This window comes from Protobothrops mucrosquamatus, unplaced genomic scaffold, assembly GCF_001527695.2.
Source record: "Protobothrops mucrosquamatus isolate PMUCROS unplaced genomic scaffold, P.Mucros_1.0 scaffold2394, whole genome shotgun sequence".
NCBI lineage: Eukaryota > Metazoa > Chordata > Lepidosauria > Squamata > Viperidae > Protobothrops > Protobothrops mucrosquamatus.
In genome coordinates, this window is record NW_015388468.1 from 207122 (window position 1) to 224585 (window position 17464).

Sequence of the window (17464 nt, forward strand, 5' to 3'; positions counted from 1 at the left end):
TGCCTCCCACTCCTAACTCACCGAGACGCCGCAGCATGATACCGTGGTCTACAGTATCAAAAGCCGCTGAGAGGTCCAAAAGAACAAGGACAGAGGAATAACCCCTGTCCCGGGCCCTCCAGAGATCATTAACCAACGCGACCAATGCCGTTTCCGTGCTGTATCCCGGCCTGAAGCCCGACTGGTATGGGTCCAGATATGATTTCATTTGGGTGGTTTTCATTGTCCAAATGTCATCCCTCAACCAACTTCCTGATGGAAAGAATGCATGTGATTGTTAAAGGGCTTCAATAGCTCTGCAAGGTTATGTCACCTCTTAAAACCCCAAAATAACTATTTAAAAAATCCACAAAAAAATTTAGAAACATTTTAACCCTGCAGAGTATATTTTTTTTCACCCACGTCATAAACAGAGCATAAAACTATTTTCCTATGGAGCCAAGAACATAAATTCCATGAGATAGTTCTCCCGCGTGCCAAAAATTGCACTTGAATAATATTTTCTCTGGGGGTGCAATGGCTCAGCAGTTAAATACTCTTAAGTTTGTCAGCTGGAGAGCTGACAGCCCTGGTTCAAGACCCGAGCACTGTGCGATGGGATGAGCTCCCATCCTTGCTCCAGATCCTGCCCACTTAGCAGTTTGAAAGCATGCAAATGCAAGTAGATAAATAGGTGCCACTTCACTGGGAAAGTAACAGCGCTCCGTGGCTTTGGTATATAGCCATTCTGGCCACATGACCACGGAAATTGTCTTTGGACAATGCTGGCTCTCTCGGCCAAGAAACGGAGATGAGCACCGTGCCCTAGAGTCGGACATGACTGGACAGGGAAACCTTTACCTAATATTTTCTCCACTAACAGTGGAAATTGCTACACAACTTCATGGACTTCAAATATACTGTGACCATCTCTTTTCTCAGCTGGAACTTAAGAAGACTCTTCTGGACAGAATGGTTCACTTGTTGAGCCGTGGCTACGTCCTCCCAGTGGTCAGCTATATCCGGAAATGCCTGGAGAAGTTGGACACGGATATATCTCTGATCAGATATTTTGTGACCGAGGTCAGTAAATATTTGGATAAAGAGTTTTAAAATGATGTGCAGGTGGATTGATTTGCACTGATGTGGTGAAATGTAATCCAGATTCCCAGGAGGGGAGGGGCTGCATTAAAGAGAAGAAGCAAGAGACAGCAAAGTTTAGATAGCTTGGTTGGGATAAAAGAGGTCAAGAGAGCTGCTCCCTAGAAGTTAATAATAACAATAAAGTTGGAAGGGACCTTGGAGGTCATCTACTCCAACCCACTGCTCAGGCAGGAAACCCTATATGCCATTTCGGACAAATGGCTGTCCAGTCTCTTCTTAAAAACTTCCAGTGTTGGAGCATTCACAACTTCTGGAGGCAAGTTGTTCCACTGGTTAATTGTTCTGTCAGGAAGTTTCTCCTTAGTTCTAGGTTGCTTCTCTCCTTGATTAGTTTCCATCCATTGCTTCTTGTCCTGCCTTCAGGTGCTTTGGAGAATAGCTTGACTCCCTCTTCTTTGGGGCAGCCCCTGAGATATTGGAACGCTGCTATCATGTTCTCAGAGTATATCTTCACTGATGTTAGTAGTTTGCTTTAATTTGGCAAAATTTCTGTCTGTAGGTGAGGAACAAAAAAGGAAACTGCTTAAAACAGGGGTGGCCAACCTTGGCAACTTTTAAGACTTGTGAACTTCAACTCCCAGAATTATTCAGCCACCCATGCTGACTGGAGAGTGTTGAAGTCCACAAGTCTTAAAAGTTGCCAGTGTTGGACACTGCTGGCTTAGAAGAATGTCTTTCTTGGTTTTTGGTATAGCAGAAGTACTACTGCAAGCTGGTGTGATATAACTGGTGCTCCCTGTGGGTCTGTTGACATTCTTAATTTTTTCCTCCCTCTTGGAGAGGGGGGTATTGCTTTTACAGTTTGTATATTGAGTTTTTATTTTTTGCAATGTACTCAGAGTCACTGAGAGCGAGTGGGTAGCCATAACAACATGCTTAATTAATTAATTAATTAATTGACTGAATTTGGCAAGATTGACGTTAGGCTCCAAAAATCAAGAATGAAACTGTCAGAAAATCGAGAAAAATAATGTTATGACAGTTACAAATATTATTCTTCATTTCACGATCCCTTGTTTAATTATCCTCTTTTTTTTCTTTGTGCAGCAATGTATTTTCTAAATGTTTTAAAATAAAATTATTGTCCCCAGAACAACAGTAACAACCACAATGAAGCCCACAGTCTTTTCCTGCTATCTGATTTCATAGGTACTGGATGTGATTGCTCCTCCCTACACCTCTGACTTCGTGCAGCTTTTTCTTCCAATTCTGGAAAATGACAGCATTGCAGGAACAATTAAGACAGAAGGTGAACATGACCCGGTGACAGAGTTCATAGGTAAATCTTCCCAGCACAGCATTTTTGTTTCAAGTTTGCAACCTGTTTACATGCAGTGAACGCAGTCACATCTCAAAGAATTTACCTCGAGAACGTCTGAGCAGAATCCCTCTTCAGATGCTTTTCACCACTGAAAAGGTCAGATGTTTTTACGAGGTAGCAGCAATCTCATCTTTTCAAGGTGTTTGCTGGACTGCAGGAAAACCTGCACAGAACCCGTGTTTCCACAGTAAAAAAGTCCAAGATGGGGGCCATGATGCTGCAATTAAATTCTGCATGCAATGCACATTAAAAAGGGAAGGGCGTTCAATCATGCTTTCAAGGCTTCTCCAGTACAGGAGATGGAGAATCCACCGGTGGGTTTTCATTGGATGCCTGCTCCTGAGACCAAGTAGCCAAACTTTGACACGCCCCCTGTTGCTGTGGGACCCAGTCTTATCTTGGTCTCAAGCTCTTGCAGACGTCTCAAGGTTTGGCTCTCAGGATTAGACTTAGATAATTGCAGTTCAGAGACCCATCGTTGGATTCTCAAGCATAATTCCCCCAGAAAAGCCCCCTTAGTAACTGGTGGGATCAGTGGGGCCTCAAATCGGCTGATTTGAGGTTTTTTTCTGAGGGAGGTGTGTGTGGGGGGGAAAATATCCCCTTCGTTGTTTAAATCTCCAGGGATCTGGGGAGGGGGGAGGACATTCTTCGCCTTTTCCCCCATCGTTTACCTTTCCCTTTCCTTCCCTGAGCTTACAAGCAACTTCAGATTGGGCTGTTGTTAAGCTCTCCCTCATAAATTTACTTCCCCTGGGCCGTTTGCAACGGCTGAAAGTTGCGGCCGCCATTTGGGGCAGCTGTCGAATTACAAAAGGGAAAGGTTATCCTTGACTAGGGAGTCGAAATCGCAGCGTTTTGTGGGGATTTCGTTCCCTCGCTTCTCCTCTGGCCTTGCCCTTCTTCTCCGGGCCGTTTGCAACAGCCGAAAGTCGCGGCCGCCATTTTGGGCGCGCTTTGCAGAGTCGGACAGGAGGCTTTCTCCTCAGTCAGGGGAGGCAATTCCTAGGCGTTTCTGGAGTTCTCCTTCCCTAGCTTTGGTTGCCAAGTTAGTTTTTCTTAAATTTCGCTCCTCCGGGCCATTTTCAAGCGGCGAAAGTCGCGGCCGCCATTTTGGGCGCCCACGACAGATTGAAACGGAGGACTTTTTGCTTGGCTGAGGGAGACGAACTCCCCAACGTTAAGGAGATTTCTTTCCTTGCCTTCCCTGGTTCAGCCTGGTCCCTAGGGGCCGTTTGCAGTGGCCCAAAGTCGCGGCCGTTTCGGCCTGTTCTTCCTTGGGAACACAGTCATAACAGCCAGAGGCCATATATATATATTAAAAAATTGCCGCAGCGGCCATTTTGGAAGCACCACGCGGCTGGCCTGGTTAGCCTCAGCACTGGTAACAGGGCCTGAAGCTAGGCCACATTATATTTATCATAGACTAAATACAGTCAAATTCTTAGACCACCATCTTGATTCGGGACACCAAATTTGGTCCCCTTGCCTGTGCCAGGCCTCATTTTAGGCCTTTATGACCCCATTGGATACTGGTGCACCCTGACTGGCCACCTAAGGCCTCCGGGCGGAGCCTTTGCGGGCCCCTAACGTGCCTTCGGTCCTTCCCAGCGACCGTGACCTAGTCCCAGAGAGAATTCATCAGGTCAGGTGGTCAGGGGAGCAGTACTTGTTACTAGCTCTGAACAACCTTCCCGCCATCCACTTGCTTGCCAGAGCTCCCCCTCAGGTTTTACCTGAGATAGCTCAATTCAGGATGGAGGATTCCACGGCGCCTCAGCTCCTGGGCACCGCGTCCTCGTCATCCACCAACGGCCGGCACAAATCCTCCGGGCAGGAGGCAGCGGGCAAGCTGAAACATAAGGCCAAGGCCACCCTGAAGAGGACATCGAAGTTGGCGGAGAAGCAGGCCAGCCGCAGGCACCAGGCCCTAGAAAGGGAATTTGACAGGGCACAAAAGCAGGCCAGGCGTGAGCAGGATCAATTGGTGGCCCCAGAATTCGATCTCCCATTGGGTCCCTCCACTTCGGCTCAGGGAGTGTGGTCCCTGGCGGTCGACCCAGTTACCCCGACAGTACACCACACGGGAGCGGGGCAACCTTCTTATACCACAAGCTCGGTTCCGGAGGCTACATTCACACCTACGGCGGCCGGGCTCAGGGGCCCAGATTTAGGGGATTTATTTACAGACGGACGCTTGGAGGCTTTACTGTCCAAGGTCATTGACCGGGCGCTTGCGACAAGATCTTGTCAAGTGCCTGGACCGGAGGCTCCGGCTCCAGCCATGCCTCCCCCCACTCTGCCCGCAGAGGACCTCTCGATTCAGGATCCCCAGTCACCTGACCATTCCTCACTTAGTGGCTATTCAGCCCACATGGGGGGTGACCAACCGGAACTCGACTGGTCGGAAGATGAGGTACTTCCCCCAGAACCTTCCTCAGGAGGTCTTTTTAATCAGGCATTGTTCCTCTCATTACTCCGCAAGGCCACGGCCACGTCCAATATAGGGTCCGATCAGTTTCCTCAGCCACAGGCTACCGCCGAGGCGAGTCCGGACCCCTTATTTTTTGCGACCGAGGCAACACAGCATCATGTTCCCTGTCCTCACATATTCCTCACAGGAATAAAGAAACAGTGGTCCTCCCCTTCTGCCTCCATCTCCGTTAGTGGGTCGGACAAGAAGCTGTATCACACCTCCAAGGATCTCACTGAGGCCTTGGAGGTGCCTCAGGTAGATGAGGCCTGGACTCCCTTGGTGTCTCAGACAGCAGTCTCTGGGGATTTAGCGGAGGCACTCAAAGCAGATGACAGGAAATGCGATCTAACCTTTCGCAAGACCCATCAGTTAACCGCATGNCTTGGCCTCCAATGTTTCAGCCAGGAGGATGCTCTGGCTCAAACATTGGCAGGCCGATGCCAAGGCCAAATGGCGCCTTGCATCCGCTCCCTACCAGGGGAAACATCTGTTTGGTGACGCCTTGAACCCTTTCCTTGTGGAAAACAAGGATAAGCGGAAAGTCATGGCTCACACCACCAAACGTTCCGACAAACGCCCCGCTCCTTATTCCAGGAGGCAGCCCTTTCAGCAACACACGGGCTCCACAGCAGCCCAGACGTTTTGACCCTTCGTGCCTAGACAGGATCGCACATACGACCGCCCCTTCGACAGAACTGGGTTTCGGTCTAGACAACAGCCACAAAATAGGCGACCATTTCGTGGAACAGGTCGACCCTTTAAGAAGTCCAAGTGACTCCCAAATCGCCCTTCCCATCGGAGGCAGGCTGTCCCATTTTTTCCATCGGTGGGAGTTCACCACCACGGACGAATGGGTATTACAGACTGTACAACAGGGTCTGTCCCTGGAGTTCCTGGCATTTTTTCAAGGTGTTTGCTGGACTGCAGGAAAACCTGCACAGAACCCGTGTTTCCACAGTAAAAAAGTCCAAGATGGGGGCCATGATGCTGCAATTAAATTCTGCATGCAATGCACATTAAAAAGGGAAGGGCGTTCAATCATGCTTTCAAGGCTTCTATCTTGACTTTTGACTCTGGATACCTCTGAAGACATGTAAGCATCTTAAATTAAGGCTGAGCTGGTAGAAGAAGAGCTGTATTACTCTATGGTCTAAGACAGGATTTCTTAAAGTGTTGTCTAACCACCTCTGGGGGTCCCCCAAGACTGTCTCAGGGGTCCTGGAAATCAAAGTTACTTGCCAGCCTACAATATTAAAATCTCATCAAACATTTGTGAGAAACAGCAGCAACAATGAATGCATCCATTTTAATTTTTAATACGATAAGTATCAATGAATATAACCCATATGAACAAAAAGATCTTTTGGGGTCCTCCATAATTTTCAAAAGTGGGAGGAAAAAAAGTTTAAGAAACACTGGTCTAAGCTACAGAGGTGCAGATCAGTAAAATTCAACAGTTGGTACAATCAAATGACATGTTAAAAGGTTAACTTTTGTGGCATAAGCAATTGTAAGAGTGTGCTATGAAAATAGATTTATTTCATTAAATTTATTACAGCTGCCCACTCCAGCAGACACTGAGATATATTATATTATACTGTATTGTATGTGACTATGGAGAACTGGAGAGTATTTTACAAGAATGGATTAAAGTGTTAAAAGAATGCATACAGTCAGACCCTGCTTTCCATTTGAATCAAAAGATTTAGGCACATAAATTCTACTCCAAGTCAACCTGTCTTGTTTGTTTTCTTTAAAGCTCACTGCAAATCGAATTTCATCATGGTCAGCTGAATTAGGAGAGGAACTCCGCATCCAGAAGACACTGGTGACCAGGCCTCTTTCGTGCTGCATAAAGAAATTCAAATGGTTTGCTGATAGGTTTCAAGTTAAGTAGGAACTTACACTGGCCAGTTTTATTTGTGTAGAAAGCAATTACTGGCACAGGTTGTCACTACTTCAAACCTTGGTCCTCTTGAAGAACTGAAAAGATGGTTGCTTGCTCCAAATATATGACCTAGTAAAGTATGACAGCAGTGATATTCTTAAGAAATTCATTGTGTAGTGTATGACTGGTTACTTCTAGTAGGTAGAGCTGACACCGTCTTATGAATTCTCTCCACTCTCTGGCTGTATTCCAGTCAGTTTTGTAGACTGGAAAAGCAGTGCATTAGTCTCTCATACTTGCTCTCATTCTTGACAATCTTATAAACATCTGGTGAAAATATTTATCAGATATGCCCCATCTGAAAACACCCGTTCGCAAACTTTCTCCAATCAGGGCACCCTCACATATGTTGGGTCTCCCAATCCTATCCTTTGGTGGACCTCAGTCTGGATAAACCTCCTTACAATGTCTTTATAACATTGCAGCTTGTAAATCCACCATCATGGATGATTGTTGAGAAACAGACCTATGCTTAGTATCTGTTGCATTCCAGTTCTGAATTCTTTTTAAAAAAAGAAAATCATTTGTGCATCACAAATGTTTATGTTTGTGAACCCTAGCAAAGAAACACAGGTAGTGTTCTTTTAGGAGAAAATAATTAAAATATTAACCATTATCAGTAAGTTTCATTACTTTGAGGGAAATATATATATATATGTGCTGTTACATTTCTCTAAATGCATAGCATATACAGTATAATAACATGTAACTTTTCAGACATGTCTTCTCGCTACATATCAGATGAGTGAGAAGTGTGACAGCTTGTAATTTTTAATAAATTTCCTTTTGAGTAAAAATTGTTGCGCCTGTGGATTGTAGTGTTCACTGTTTCAATTTGCAAGACCAACAACACTGATGGAAAATACTGAAAAGATGATATACTGGTATAGTTTTTAATAAGCGGGTAGAAAAATAGACATCAGTTTTTTTCATATATTAGCTGGGTTTACCCAAAACATTGAACTATAGCAGTGGTTCTCAACCTTTTTAATGCCGCGACCCCAACCAGTTGTAAGTCGAGGACTAAACCGGTCGTAAGTCGAGGACTAAACCGGTCGTAAGTCGAGGACTACCCAACCGGTCGTAAGTTGAGGACTTTCCCTGCCCGGGAGCGCCGCACATGCGTGGTTCCGCCCCCTGCGCCGGCTGAGGCGTAGCTGGCAAGCGGCAGAGACGGAGCAGGCCGACCACCAGCTGGCCCAGCCCAAGGGAGGTAAGGCACCCGCCGGAAAAGGGGAAAAAATGGCGGACAAAAAAAATGGCAGACAGCCTTGCTTGGCGACCCCCGTGAAATGGTCGATCAACGCCAAATGGGGTCCTGACCCACAGGTTGAGAACCACTGAACTGTAGTGTTACTGAACTCACTGGGTCTGTTGATCCTAACTAAATGGCTTATGAGCCAGAGTGTATGACATGTACTTTGCAAGTTCAGTAGTATAGCTAGAAACTGGAGACTGAGTTCTAGTCCTATCTTAGGCACAAAGCCAGCTGAGTGACCTTGGGCCAGTCATTCTCTCTCAGCCCTAGGAAGGAGGCAATGGCAAAACGCTTTTGAAAACACTGAAAACTTCAGAAACTTTTCTAGGTAATTAAGAGTCAAGACTGACTTGAAGGCACCACATAAATACATAAAACATTAAAGAATCTGATCTGGGGTGAGAGGAGGGATGGAGCACGTAGTTCTGGTTAACTGAAAAAGGGGGGGGAACCCACAGGAAATCCTCGACTTAGATCAGAATTTCCATTGCTGAGCAAGGCAGTTGTTAAGTGAGTCATGCCCAATTTTACATTTTTTTTGCCATGGTTGTTAAGCAAATCACCGAAGGTTTTTAATGAATCACATGGTTATTAAGCGAATCTGACTTCCTACATTGACTTTGCTTATCAGAAGCCAGCTGGGAAGGTCACAAATAGCGACCACATGACCCAGGGACAGCGCAACCGTCTTAAATATGAGTCAGTTGCCAAATGTCCAAATTTTGATCACCTGACCATGAGGATGTCGGGGTCGTTAAGTGCAGTGGACCGGACATAAGTCACTTGTTTTGACGCAAATGAAACTTTGAATGGTTGCCTTTCTGCCTAGGGTTTAGTCTATGCATTTGCCACAGAGAGTAGGAAATTTGACATCCTTATTAGTTTCACATAATAAAATAATTTAAGAAATCTGCCCCCAAATGTTACACATTTCAAAAAGAATTAAACATGATTGTTTTATTTATTTATTTATTTATTTATTTTATTTCTATAGCTGCCCATCTCAACAAGTGGACTCTGGGTAGCATACATTATAAAACATTAAAATAATTTAAAAGTACAAAATATATATTGCACTAAGTAAAACTTGTTACTATGGATGTTAACACAGCCAGGAAATGGGGTCCTTAACACATTTGGTCTCCAAGCCTGGACACACAATTTTACAGTTGTGTGAAGGCCAGCAGTTGTGAAAGGCCAACAGGGTTGGGGTCATCCTGATATCTGAAGGAAGAATCTTCCGGAAGGCAGAGAAGGCACATCTGCTTTCTGCCAGCTGACATTCCTTGACTAACGGGACCAACCTGCCTGCCTGGTTGGGTAGAAATGATTGGGAGAAGATGGTCCCTAAGGTAACCCAGCCCCAAACCATGTAGGGCTTCTAAGGTGATCACCAGTACCTTGAGTTGCACTTGGAAACACTGCTGGTAACCAATGCTACTCACAAAGCATTGGTGTTATATATGTTGACTATCCGATACCGTTTCTTCCCAGTGCAGCTGCATTTTCTACCAATTGAAGCTTCAGTAGGCACTTCAAGGTCAGCTCCATGTAAAGCTCAGTGCAGAAGAGGGCATGAGTGACTGTGAGCAAAGCCACCCAATCCAGGAACAGGCACAGCAGGCACATCACCCTAAGGCAGGGGTGTCAAACTGCCGGCCCGCAGGCTGGATGCGTCATCCAGAAGCTGCGGCCACCCCATTGCCAGCAATGGCAAAACCATGCCGATACGTTGCACGACGTCACGTGACGTCGCGAGTTTGACATGTCTGCCCTAAATTGTGTAAAGGCCCTCCTGGCCATGCTGCCACCTGCTTTTCTAGAGGGAGCCATAAGACCAAGTGCTACCCAAATACCCAAAGCCACTCTGTCTTGTTTAGCCCATTGCACCTCATCCAGACCCTTACAGCTTCCAAGCATTGAGACAGGAAATCCATGGCATCGTTCAGGCAGTCCAGAGTGGAGATTGAAAGCTGGGTATATTCATATTGATATCTTACCGCAAACCATTGGATTACCTCACCTTGCGGCCTCGTGTGTGTGAACTAGGAGAGAAAAGAGAACTGAGCCCTGGGACATCCCACGCAGTAGGGGCTGTGGGCTAGATCTTCCCCCTCCCCCAACTTCAACTGGAACTGACCCCAGAGGAAGGAGAAGAACCAAGCCAAGACAGTGCCACTCATCCTCAACTTTCGAAGCCCGTCTAGAAGGTGGCCATAATTGATGGTATTGAAGGGTGTTGAGGTGTGATTTTGATTCTATGCTTTTGGGAGTGGGACACCCCACCCCCACCCACTCCCAGAAGAGGTCATTTAAGAGCACTTAGATGCAGTCTCAGTCCCATAATCTGGCCTGAACCCTGACTGAAAAGGGTCAAGGTTAAATCACAGCTCACTTCCATTTGAAAAACAGTGCCAGGTTTTCTCAGCGCAATCAGTACATTCATTTTGATAGTTTATGCAAAATCTTTAATTAAAAAAGAAGATTGAAATCTCAGTTTAATTATCAGTCCATGTGTAGCCATCCTGCAGAAAGCAATTTTCCCTTTCAAAAATAAACAACTGGCTGAAAAATTGAATTCTTGCAATAGAATTCAAGGTACAATGGGGTCTCCATATGTGCACATTTCTTCAACAGCCAGATTATAGTCTGCTCCTTTCCCGCCTTTATATGTACTTGTCACGATGCGCAGCCATCCTTTTTCGCCCTGGAATTACGAACATAAGGCACATCACAAAGAATTCTGGCCCAACCCTTGTTCTCATTTTACAGCTCTGTTCCAAAAATGCCATTTAAGCCTTGATTGTGCAAGGACTTGAGAAAAAGGTGCCAACAATGCAGTGGTGCAGGATCTGCCCCATTGTTCCCTATCTTTTGATGGTGAGCCGGAATACCCAGATGAACTGGGATCAAGACCTGATCTCCTTGTGCCTCCCTTGCTCAGACTATTGCTTTTGTGATGGAACGCAGTAAGGAAGTGGATCCCTGGGAGGGAGAGGTTGCATTCCAGAGGAGTAAGAGGCAACTCAGTCCAGATGTTCTGGTGTGAGAGAAAGAAGATGAAGAAAGTCCCTCCCTAATATTTCACAAAGAATATCGTAGAAGCAGATGGCAGAGTCTTTAGTCTGGCAAGATTTTTGTCTATGGGCATGAAACAATAAAGAAATCAGCTTGGAAGAATCAATATGGGCCATTCTTGGTTTTGAGTCTGACAGCATTGCTGCATTTGAATTGCATAGCTCTCCTTGACCACAATTCCACCAGTATGGTTGTGAGGAGATCTGGTGTCCATGGGGACGGGAATATCATTCTGAAGGTCCTCTTTAAGCAATACAGCGGATAAAGTAGGTCCTGCCATCTCTCCTGGTGGCTTCTTTCAGTTTCAGTGCTTAACATAGTCACGAGGAGCTGGGAAACCCTGAAACTTGGTTGCTACTCAGGAGATAATATTGGCTTAAACCAGGGGTAGGCAACCTTGGCTCTTTTATGACTCGTGGGCTTCAACTCCCAGAATTCCTGAGCCAGCATGGCTCAGCTTGGAAACCTCTCCCTTTCCCCTCAGCATGGCTGGCTCAGGAATTCTAGGAGTTGAAAAGTCCACAAGTCATTAAAAGAGCCAAGGTTGCCTACTCCTGGCCTAAACAGACCCATCATCTGGCTCTACAAAAGTTCTCAAATTCCAGCATTGCCCAATAACTCCATTTCCTCGTATTATATTTTCCACGCTCTTTTCATAAAAAGGCATTTGTGAAATTCAGAGGAACATCTTTGTTACTTAAGGAATCATTGAATGCAACTAACATGGAGAAGAATCCTGCAGGAATTAATTAAAGCAGCACTAGGGCTAATGCAAGGTAGTGGTGGGCCAAGTCAGGGCTACATTTATAGATCCCGTATGGATTTAAATTTCTGTCTTGCCAAAGAATTCTGCTCTTGTATCACAGGATAATCAACGGCTCTTCCACCAATGCAAGAACTTCTCACTAGAGGGGATGAGGGTGTGAAAATGTCAAGATAGCCTTTTAATCGTGATTAAGGCCATGCCTCTTTCTGGAGTGGGTTTGGATTTTGTGATCACAACTGCCATCTTCAGTTTTTGCACACTCATAATATACACCCCCCCCCCCACCTTTGTGGACATCCCTGCTCCTCACCTATCTACAGTTGCATTCTGGTGTCTATGCTACTAAGAATTTCTCATTCAAGAGACAAAAGCTGGTGTTTTAGTGCTGTACTGAGATCACACACTAACATGCCCTGATGGAGATCAGATCAAATACTAAAACATTTAATTTCATTTAAATTTGCTGTATCTTGACTTTCTTGGCATGTATTTAAGCATTTCCCCCTTTTGTCACATTCAGAATTATTGTTTGCTTAAAACTTTTGCAGGTCTCCGTAGGTGACAACCAAGAGCTTGGAAGAGTTTATAAAGATTAAAAACAACCTCTACCCTGAAGTGAAACATATCACTCTAACAACCCTCAAGTTATTTTTTTCCTTAAAAGAAAGATCTTGCTTCTCTTATTTTTTTTCCCTTAAAAGAAAGATCTTGCTTTTCTTTTTTTTTTCCTTAAAAGAAAGATCTTGCTTCTCTTATTTTTTTTTTCTTAAAAGAAAGATCTTGCTTCTGCTTACCCACGGCTCTCCCCACGAGTTGCGGACAATCCAGTATTCAGTTCCACCTTCCACACCCCAACCAACCACAGAGATAATATGGTTGATGAAAGCTTCAGAGTGATATTCAGCATAAATTCCTCCGGTGTAGTTGTCCAGGCCTGGGGTAGCCATGATCCCACAACTGTTTCAATTACAGGAAATTAGAAGGCTAGCAAAGCAAACAAGGCTGAAATGGGTGCAGTTATCACAGAAGTGAAGAGTTCCCAACTAGTTTCAAAATTAGCTAGGTGGGCTCAAGTAACACATCATGCACAATAACACTCGCTGTGAGCCAATCATGGATTTGAATACACCTAGAAGAGAAATTGAACCTATGCATTTCTATTGAGGTATAACCTCTATCTCAGGTTTGAGCAGCTCATCAATGGGAGACTATACAGTCTTCCCCATACATGGTCCATGAATGCCCTCAAAGTCCTAATGCTGTTTTTTGGGGGGATAGGACAAAATAGGCCAAATTCCATCCCCCACCCCCACACTGGACATTAGTACCAGACAGCGCTACTAGACTCCACCTTTAGGGACTTAAATAAATAAGATAATGGGAGAGGCTTTTCCTATTGGTAGCAGAGGAATTCTGGGAGTTGAAGTCCACACATCTTAAAGTTGCCAAAGGTAGGAAACATGACTTTAAATAATTTCCTTTCCTCCACTGAACCAACATCGCTATCCACACCTACTTCAATCACATGACTTCACTAGCCACACCCCCTGGGAAGGAAAGAAAAATTAAACGAATCATTCTGAGCCATAAAATGTACGCCCACTCCCGTACCTGATTGGTCCATTTGCATAGATTTCCGCCATCATCTTCTCTCGACCGCTCACATTGCCATAATCTCCTACTTTCCAGAGGGTGTAGTTTTTTATCACGTGGCATTCCCCGAAGGTTGTGCATGTTCCACATTGGTTAAATTTCTTGCATGCTTCAAAAATAATTGCACAAGATAAATGGAAACAGATAGCCTACTGCAGGTAGTCCTCAACTTACGACCCACAATTGAGTTCAAAATTTCAGTCGCTAAGCAGGACAGTTAAGTGAATTTTGCCCCATATTACTACTTTTCTTGCCATTGTAGTTTAGTGAATCACTGCAGTTGTAACATGGTTATTAAATGAATCTGGCTTCCCCATTGACTTTGCTTGCCAGAAGGTCGCAAAAGGGGATCCATCAGAAATACATGCCAGTTGCCAAGTGTCCGAAATTTGATCATGTGACCATGGGGAGGTTACATCAGTCACAAGTGTGGAAAAGAGTCACATTTTTCAGTGCCGTTGAAATTTTAGTCATTTGCCAATCGAGGAACACCTGTACTTTCACATTTACTTCCGGTTTCCAACAAAAAACACTCGCTGAGGAAAATAAACTTTCTTAAACAACCGTCCTGTTTGCCTGATGACTCCCACAAAAAAGGTTGTAAAATTGGGCATGGTGACCTGCTCAATGACCACCACAACTTACGACTGTAATTCTAGGCTCAATCACGACTGTAAGTCGAGGACTGCCTGTAATTTAAATGAAGAAGGGCATTGGGTGGAAGGGATGGTTGCACAGTACCAAAATTTCTTTCCACAGTATAATCATGTTGCTGCACTCCTTCTAAATTCACTATGAAGCAGCTCAATGTACATTCAATGTTTTATGTGCTTGAGGGCAGTTTTGTAATCAGCATGGCTACCTATAATGGATATGAACTAACTCCAGGCAATTGGGAAGGGGCTTACGTAAACAACACAGACATTTGTCTATGGAGATTCTCAGTCATCCAGATCAACAGAGGGGGAGGGATACGCCATCATCTATCTCCAGTCTACAACACATTCCTTTCAACAGTTCCAAGAAGGCTCCATATCCATTTACACAACTCAGGTGACCCTGAAGACACAGATAAGCCTCCAGGTGGCCTCAGCGACTCTCTAAAAGAATGCAAATGACCAGCTGTCTGCAAGGAGTATAAATCCTGCCATTCCCCACCATCCAGTCAGAGCTGAAGAAGCTTCTTGGATAAGAAGCGAAACGTCTTCAAAGGAAAAACAAGGAAGTCCAGTTGCCTCATGAAAAGACATCTTTGGAACACAGACATTTGTGAGCTAATAGCCAAACTCTCTGTAGGTCATAACCTTTGTGGACGTATTAGCAAGGTTGTTCAGTTACATTCTCCAAGATCAACAAAATATATTTATTTTTTAGTGACCATTAATATAGCTGTCCAATGAGTTTGTTAGGGGAAAAACAATGTCCAAGACATTGGCAAAATATCTTGTTGGAGAAAATATTCTGAAATTTTCACCCTTTGCGAAATTGGGGTGATCGTTATTACCACTCCTTAGAAGTAACGATCACAGGCTCATGCTAGTAGATGAGGTATGTGGGCTAGTAAATGTTTGCATCCATTGCAAGGCTGATACAAATGGTGGATGGTTAAAATTCCCTTCCCTTTGTGCTCTGATCATACATACCTTGGTCTTTAGCTTGATAATTGTTGCATGTTTCATCCGGGATGCCGTGTTCATGAGCATATTGCCACACGCCACTGTCATCCCCACCTTCACAAGATCCAGCATTGGCACAGTCAATCACATTTTGAACAGAGAGATACGCCGAGGGCCAGGCACCTTTCTTCCTGATATTTATGCGATCTAAGAGAGAGAAATAAGCTTTGAAAGTAACAAAAACTGTAACCCTTCTAAGCCACTAGACCGAGTTCCCACAACGTGCTAAGCCAAAATATTTTTCTTTGAAGTCCTTGGGTGCTCTCTGAGCTTGGTTGTTTTCTTGCAAACATTTCATTACCCAACTAGGTAACATCATCGGTGCATATTTTTCTTTGATTGACTTTGGCTTGGTGTGTTTTCTGAACTCAGCCACGGTTTGTGGTTTCCTATGTCGGGCCAACCCAGACCACTTTTATTGTGATTTGTTTGCAATCTGTAATACATTAATCTATGACTTAATTCAAACCTAGTCATGGAGTACAGATTGTCCATGTCTGATTCATGAGATACAGGAGACAAGTAAGTGATCCTCTGTTTCTTTTTCCCTAACTGCCACCCACTATTTTGTACCAGACCTTACATTTCAATACAAAAATGAAAATGGATCTTAGAAACCTGCTATTTGCTCCATAAAGTGACCACATGAATTCCTTCCCTTTTAAATCTCAACTGTTCTTTCATTTTTCTCTTCAATAATACCATTCTGGCCAATTTAGTCCTTTATCACAATAATTTCCCATTGTCCATTGCCGTTTAATATGACAAAACCTGGGCTGAGAACTTGAGCAGTGTTGAACCTGATTAGTACTTAGGTAAGGTAAGTAAGAGGCTAAAACAGGGTTGAAAAAAAAAGATGACAGTGACAAATGGCTTCCATGCTACCGCTAAGAAAGCAATAGCAATAGCTTTTAGACTTATATATCGCTTCACAATACTTTACAGCCCTCTCTAAGTGGTTTACAGAATCAGCATATTGCCCCCAACAATCTGTGTCCTCATTTTACTGACCTCGGAAGGATGGAAGGCTGAGTCAACCTTGAGCCAGTGAGACTCGAACTGCTGGCAGTAGTAGAATTAGCCTGCAATACTGCATTCTAACCACTGCACCACCGTGGCGCTATCTAAGAAAGCGATGTGGATGTGGATCTGAATGTCTGTGGAGATTCTCAGTCATCCAGGTCATGGTTGTCCCAAAGTTGCTTTTTCAAGAGGCAACTGGACTTTCTTGTTTTTCTTTGAAGATGTTTCGCTTCTTCGGTTCTGACTGGATGGTGGGGAATGGAAGAATCCCACCGTCCAATCAGAGCTGAAGAAGCTTCTTGGATGAGAAGCAAAACGTCTTCAAAGAAGAACAAGAAAGTCCAGTTGCCTTGTAAAACAGCAACTTTGGGACATGTGGATGTGAAATTACCAGGAGTTGAACTCAGCTTGAAGGAGACCTTGCCTTCAATCAGGAGGCAGAGAACTACACAACTAACTCAGAGATAACGCCAATGAATAAGCTCTCCAGCTCTCATACAGTATTGCCCAACCTCAAAAGGCATACCACACTTTCAAATGAAAACACTTAATTTGATTTGAAAGGCAGATTGTGATGTGAGGTGTAGTGACTAAGATTTTTTTAAAAATCTATGCATTTCCTCCCTTAGGAGGGAGGAAGACTTGTGATTCTCAATGCTCAGAGGAAAGTATAACTAGTAGGTATCCCATACCTGCAAAGGCACTGGTGCTGCCGTGAGCCCAACATGATCCACAATACTGGGGGATGTGCTGGTTTCGAGTGGTGCTCGCATAATTGACTCCATCTCTGCTTCTCCAGTCCCAACTCTTGGGCAACTTAGAGATATCCAAATATTCATGTGGACGAGGATAGGTTCTTTGGGGGAAAAATAATAAGGAAAGTTAACGTTCTGTGAGCAAGGTTAAGAGGGTTATTTCTCAGTGCTTGCTTTGATTTATGACCAAGTCTAAACCAGTCTAAGCAGCAGATATAATTCCCACTTCAGTTGATTCATTGACTGTTTGTGAAATAACTTAGGCAGAAAGGAAGTGACTTGATCACGAGATGCCTTTTTTCCTGATGACCTCAACTATTTTCTAAAGTTCTCAGATGGACTTTGTTCTCTTGCCTGTTTTGCAAAA

The 17464-nt window shown here is 44.4% G+C and overlaps 2 protein-coding genes across 2 annotated transcripts in view; one reads left to right on the forward strand and one right to left on the reverse strand.

Moving 5' to 3' along the window:
• NELFCD (negative elongation factor complex member C/D) overlaps positions 1 to 7654 on the forward strand; it is a 26700-nt gene extending 19046 nt beyond the window's left edge. Inside the window, exons 14-16 of the mRNA XM_015824866.1 lie at positions 922 to 1062; positions 2293 to 2422; positions 6700 to 7654. Coding sequence (XP_015680352.1) covers positions 922 to 1062; positions 2293 to 2422; positions 6700 to 6734 — 306 coding nt within the window. The 3' untranslated portion in view covers positions 6735 to 7654. The remainder of the gene's footprint in view (positions 1 to 921; positions 1063 to 2292; positions 2423 to 6699) is intronic.
• Positions 7655 to 10549: 2895 nt separating this feature from the next.
• Positions 10550 to 17464, reverse strand: part of LOC107295542 (cathepsin Z) — a 14089-nt gene continuing 7174 nt past the window's right edge. Inside the window, exons 2-6 of the mRNA XM_015824867.1 lie at positions 17035 to 17198; positions 15287 to 15466; positions 13602 to 13752; positions 12785 to 12947; positions 10550 to 10853 (exon numbers count right to left, since the gene is read on the reverse strand). Coding sequence (XP_015680353.1) covers positions 10740 to 10853; positions 12785 to 12947; positions 13602 to 13752; positions 15287 to 15466; positions 17035 to 17198 — 772 coding nt within the window. The 3' untranslated portion in view covers positions 10550 to 10739. The remainder of the gene's footprint in view (positions 10854 to 12784; positions 12948 to 13601; positions 13753 to 15286; positions 15467 to 17034; positions 17199 to 17464) is intronic.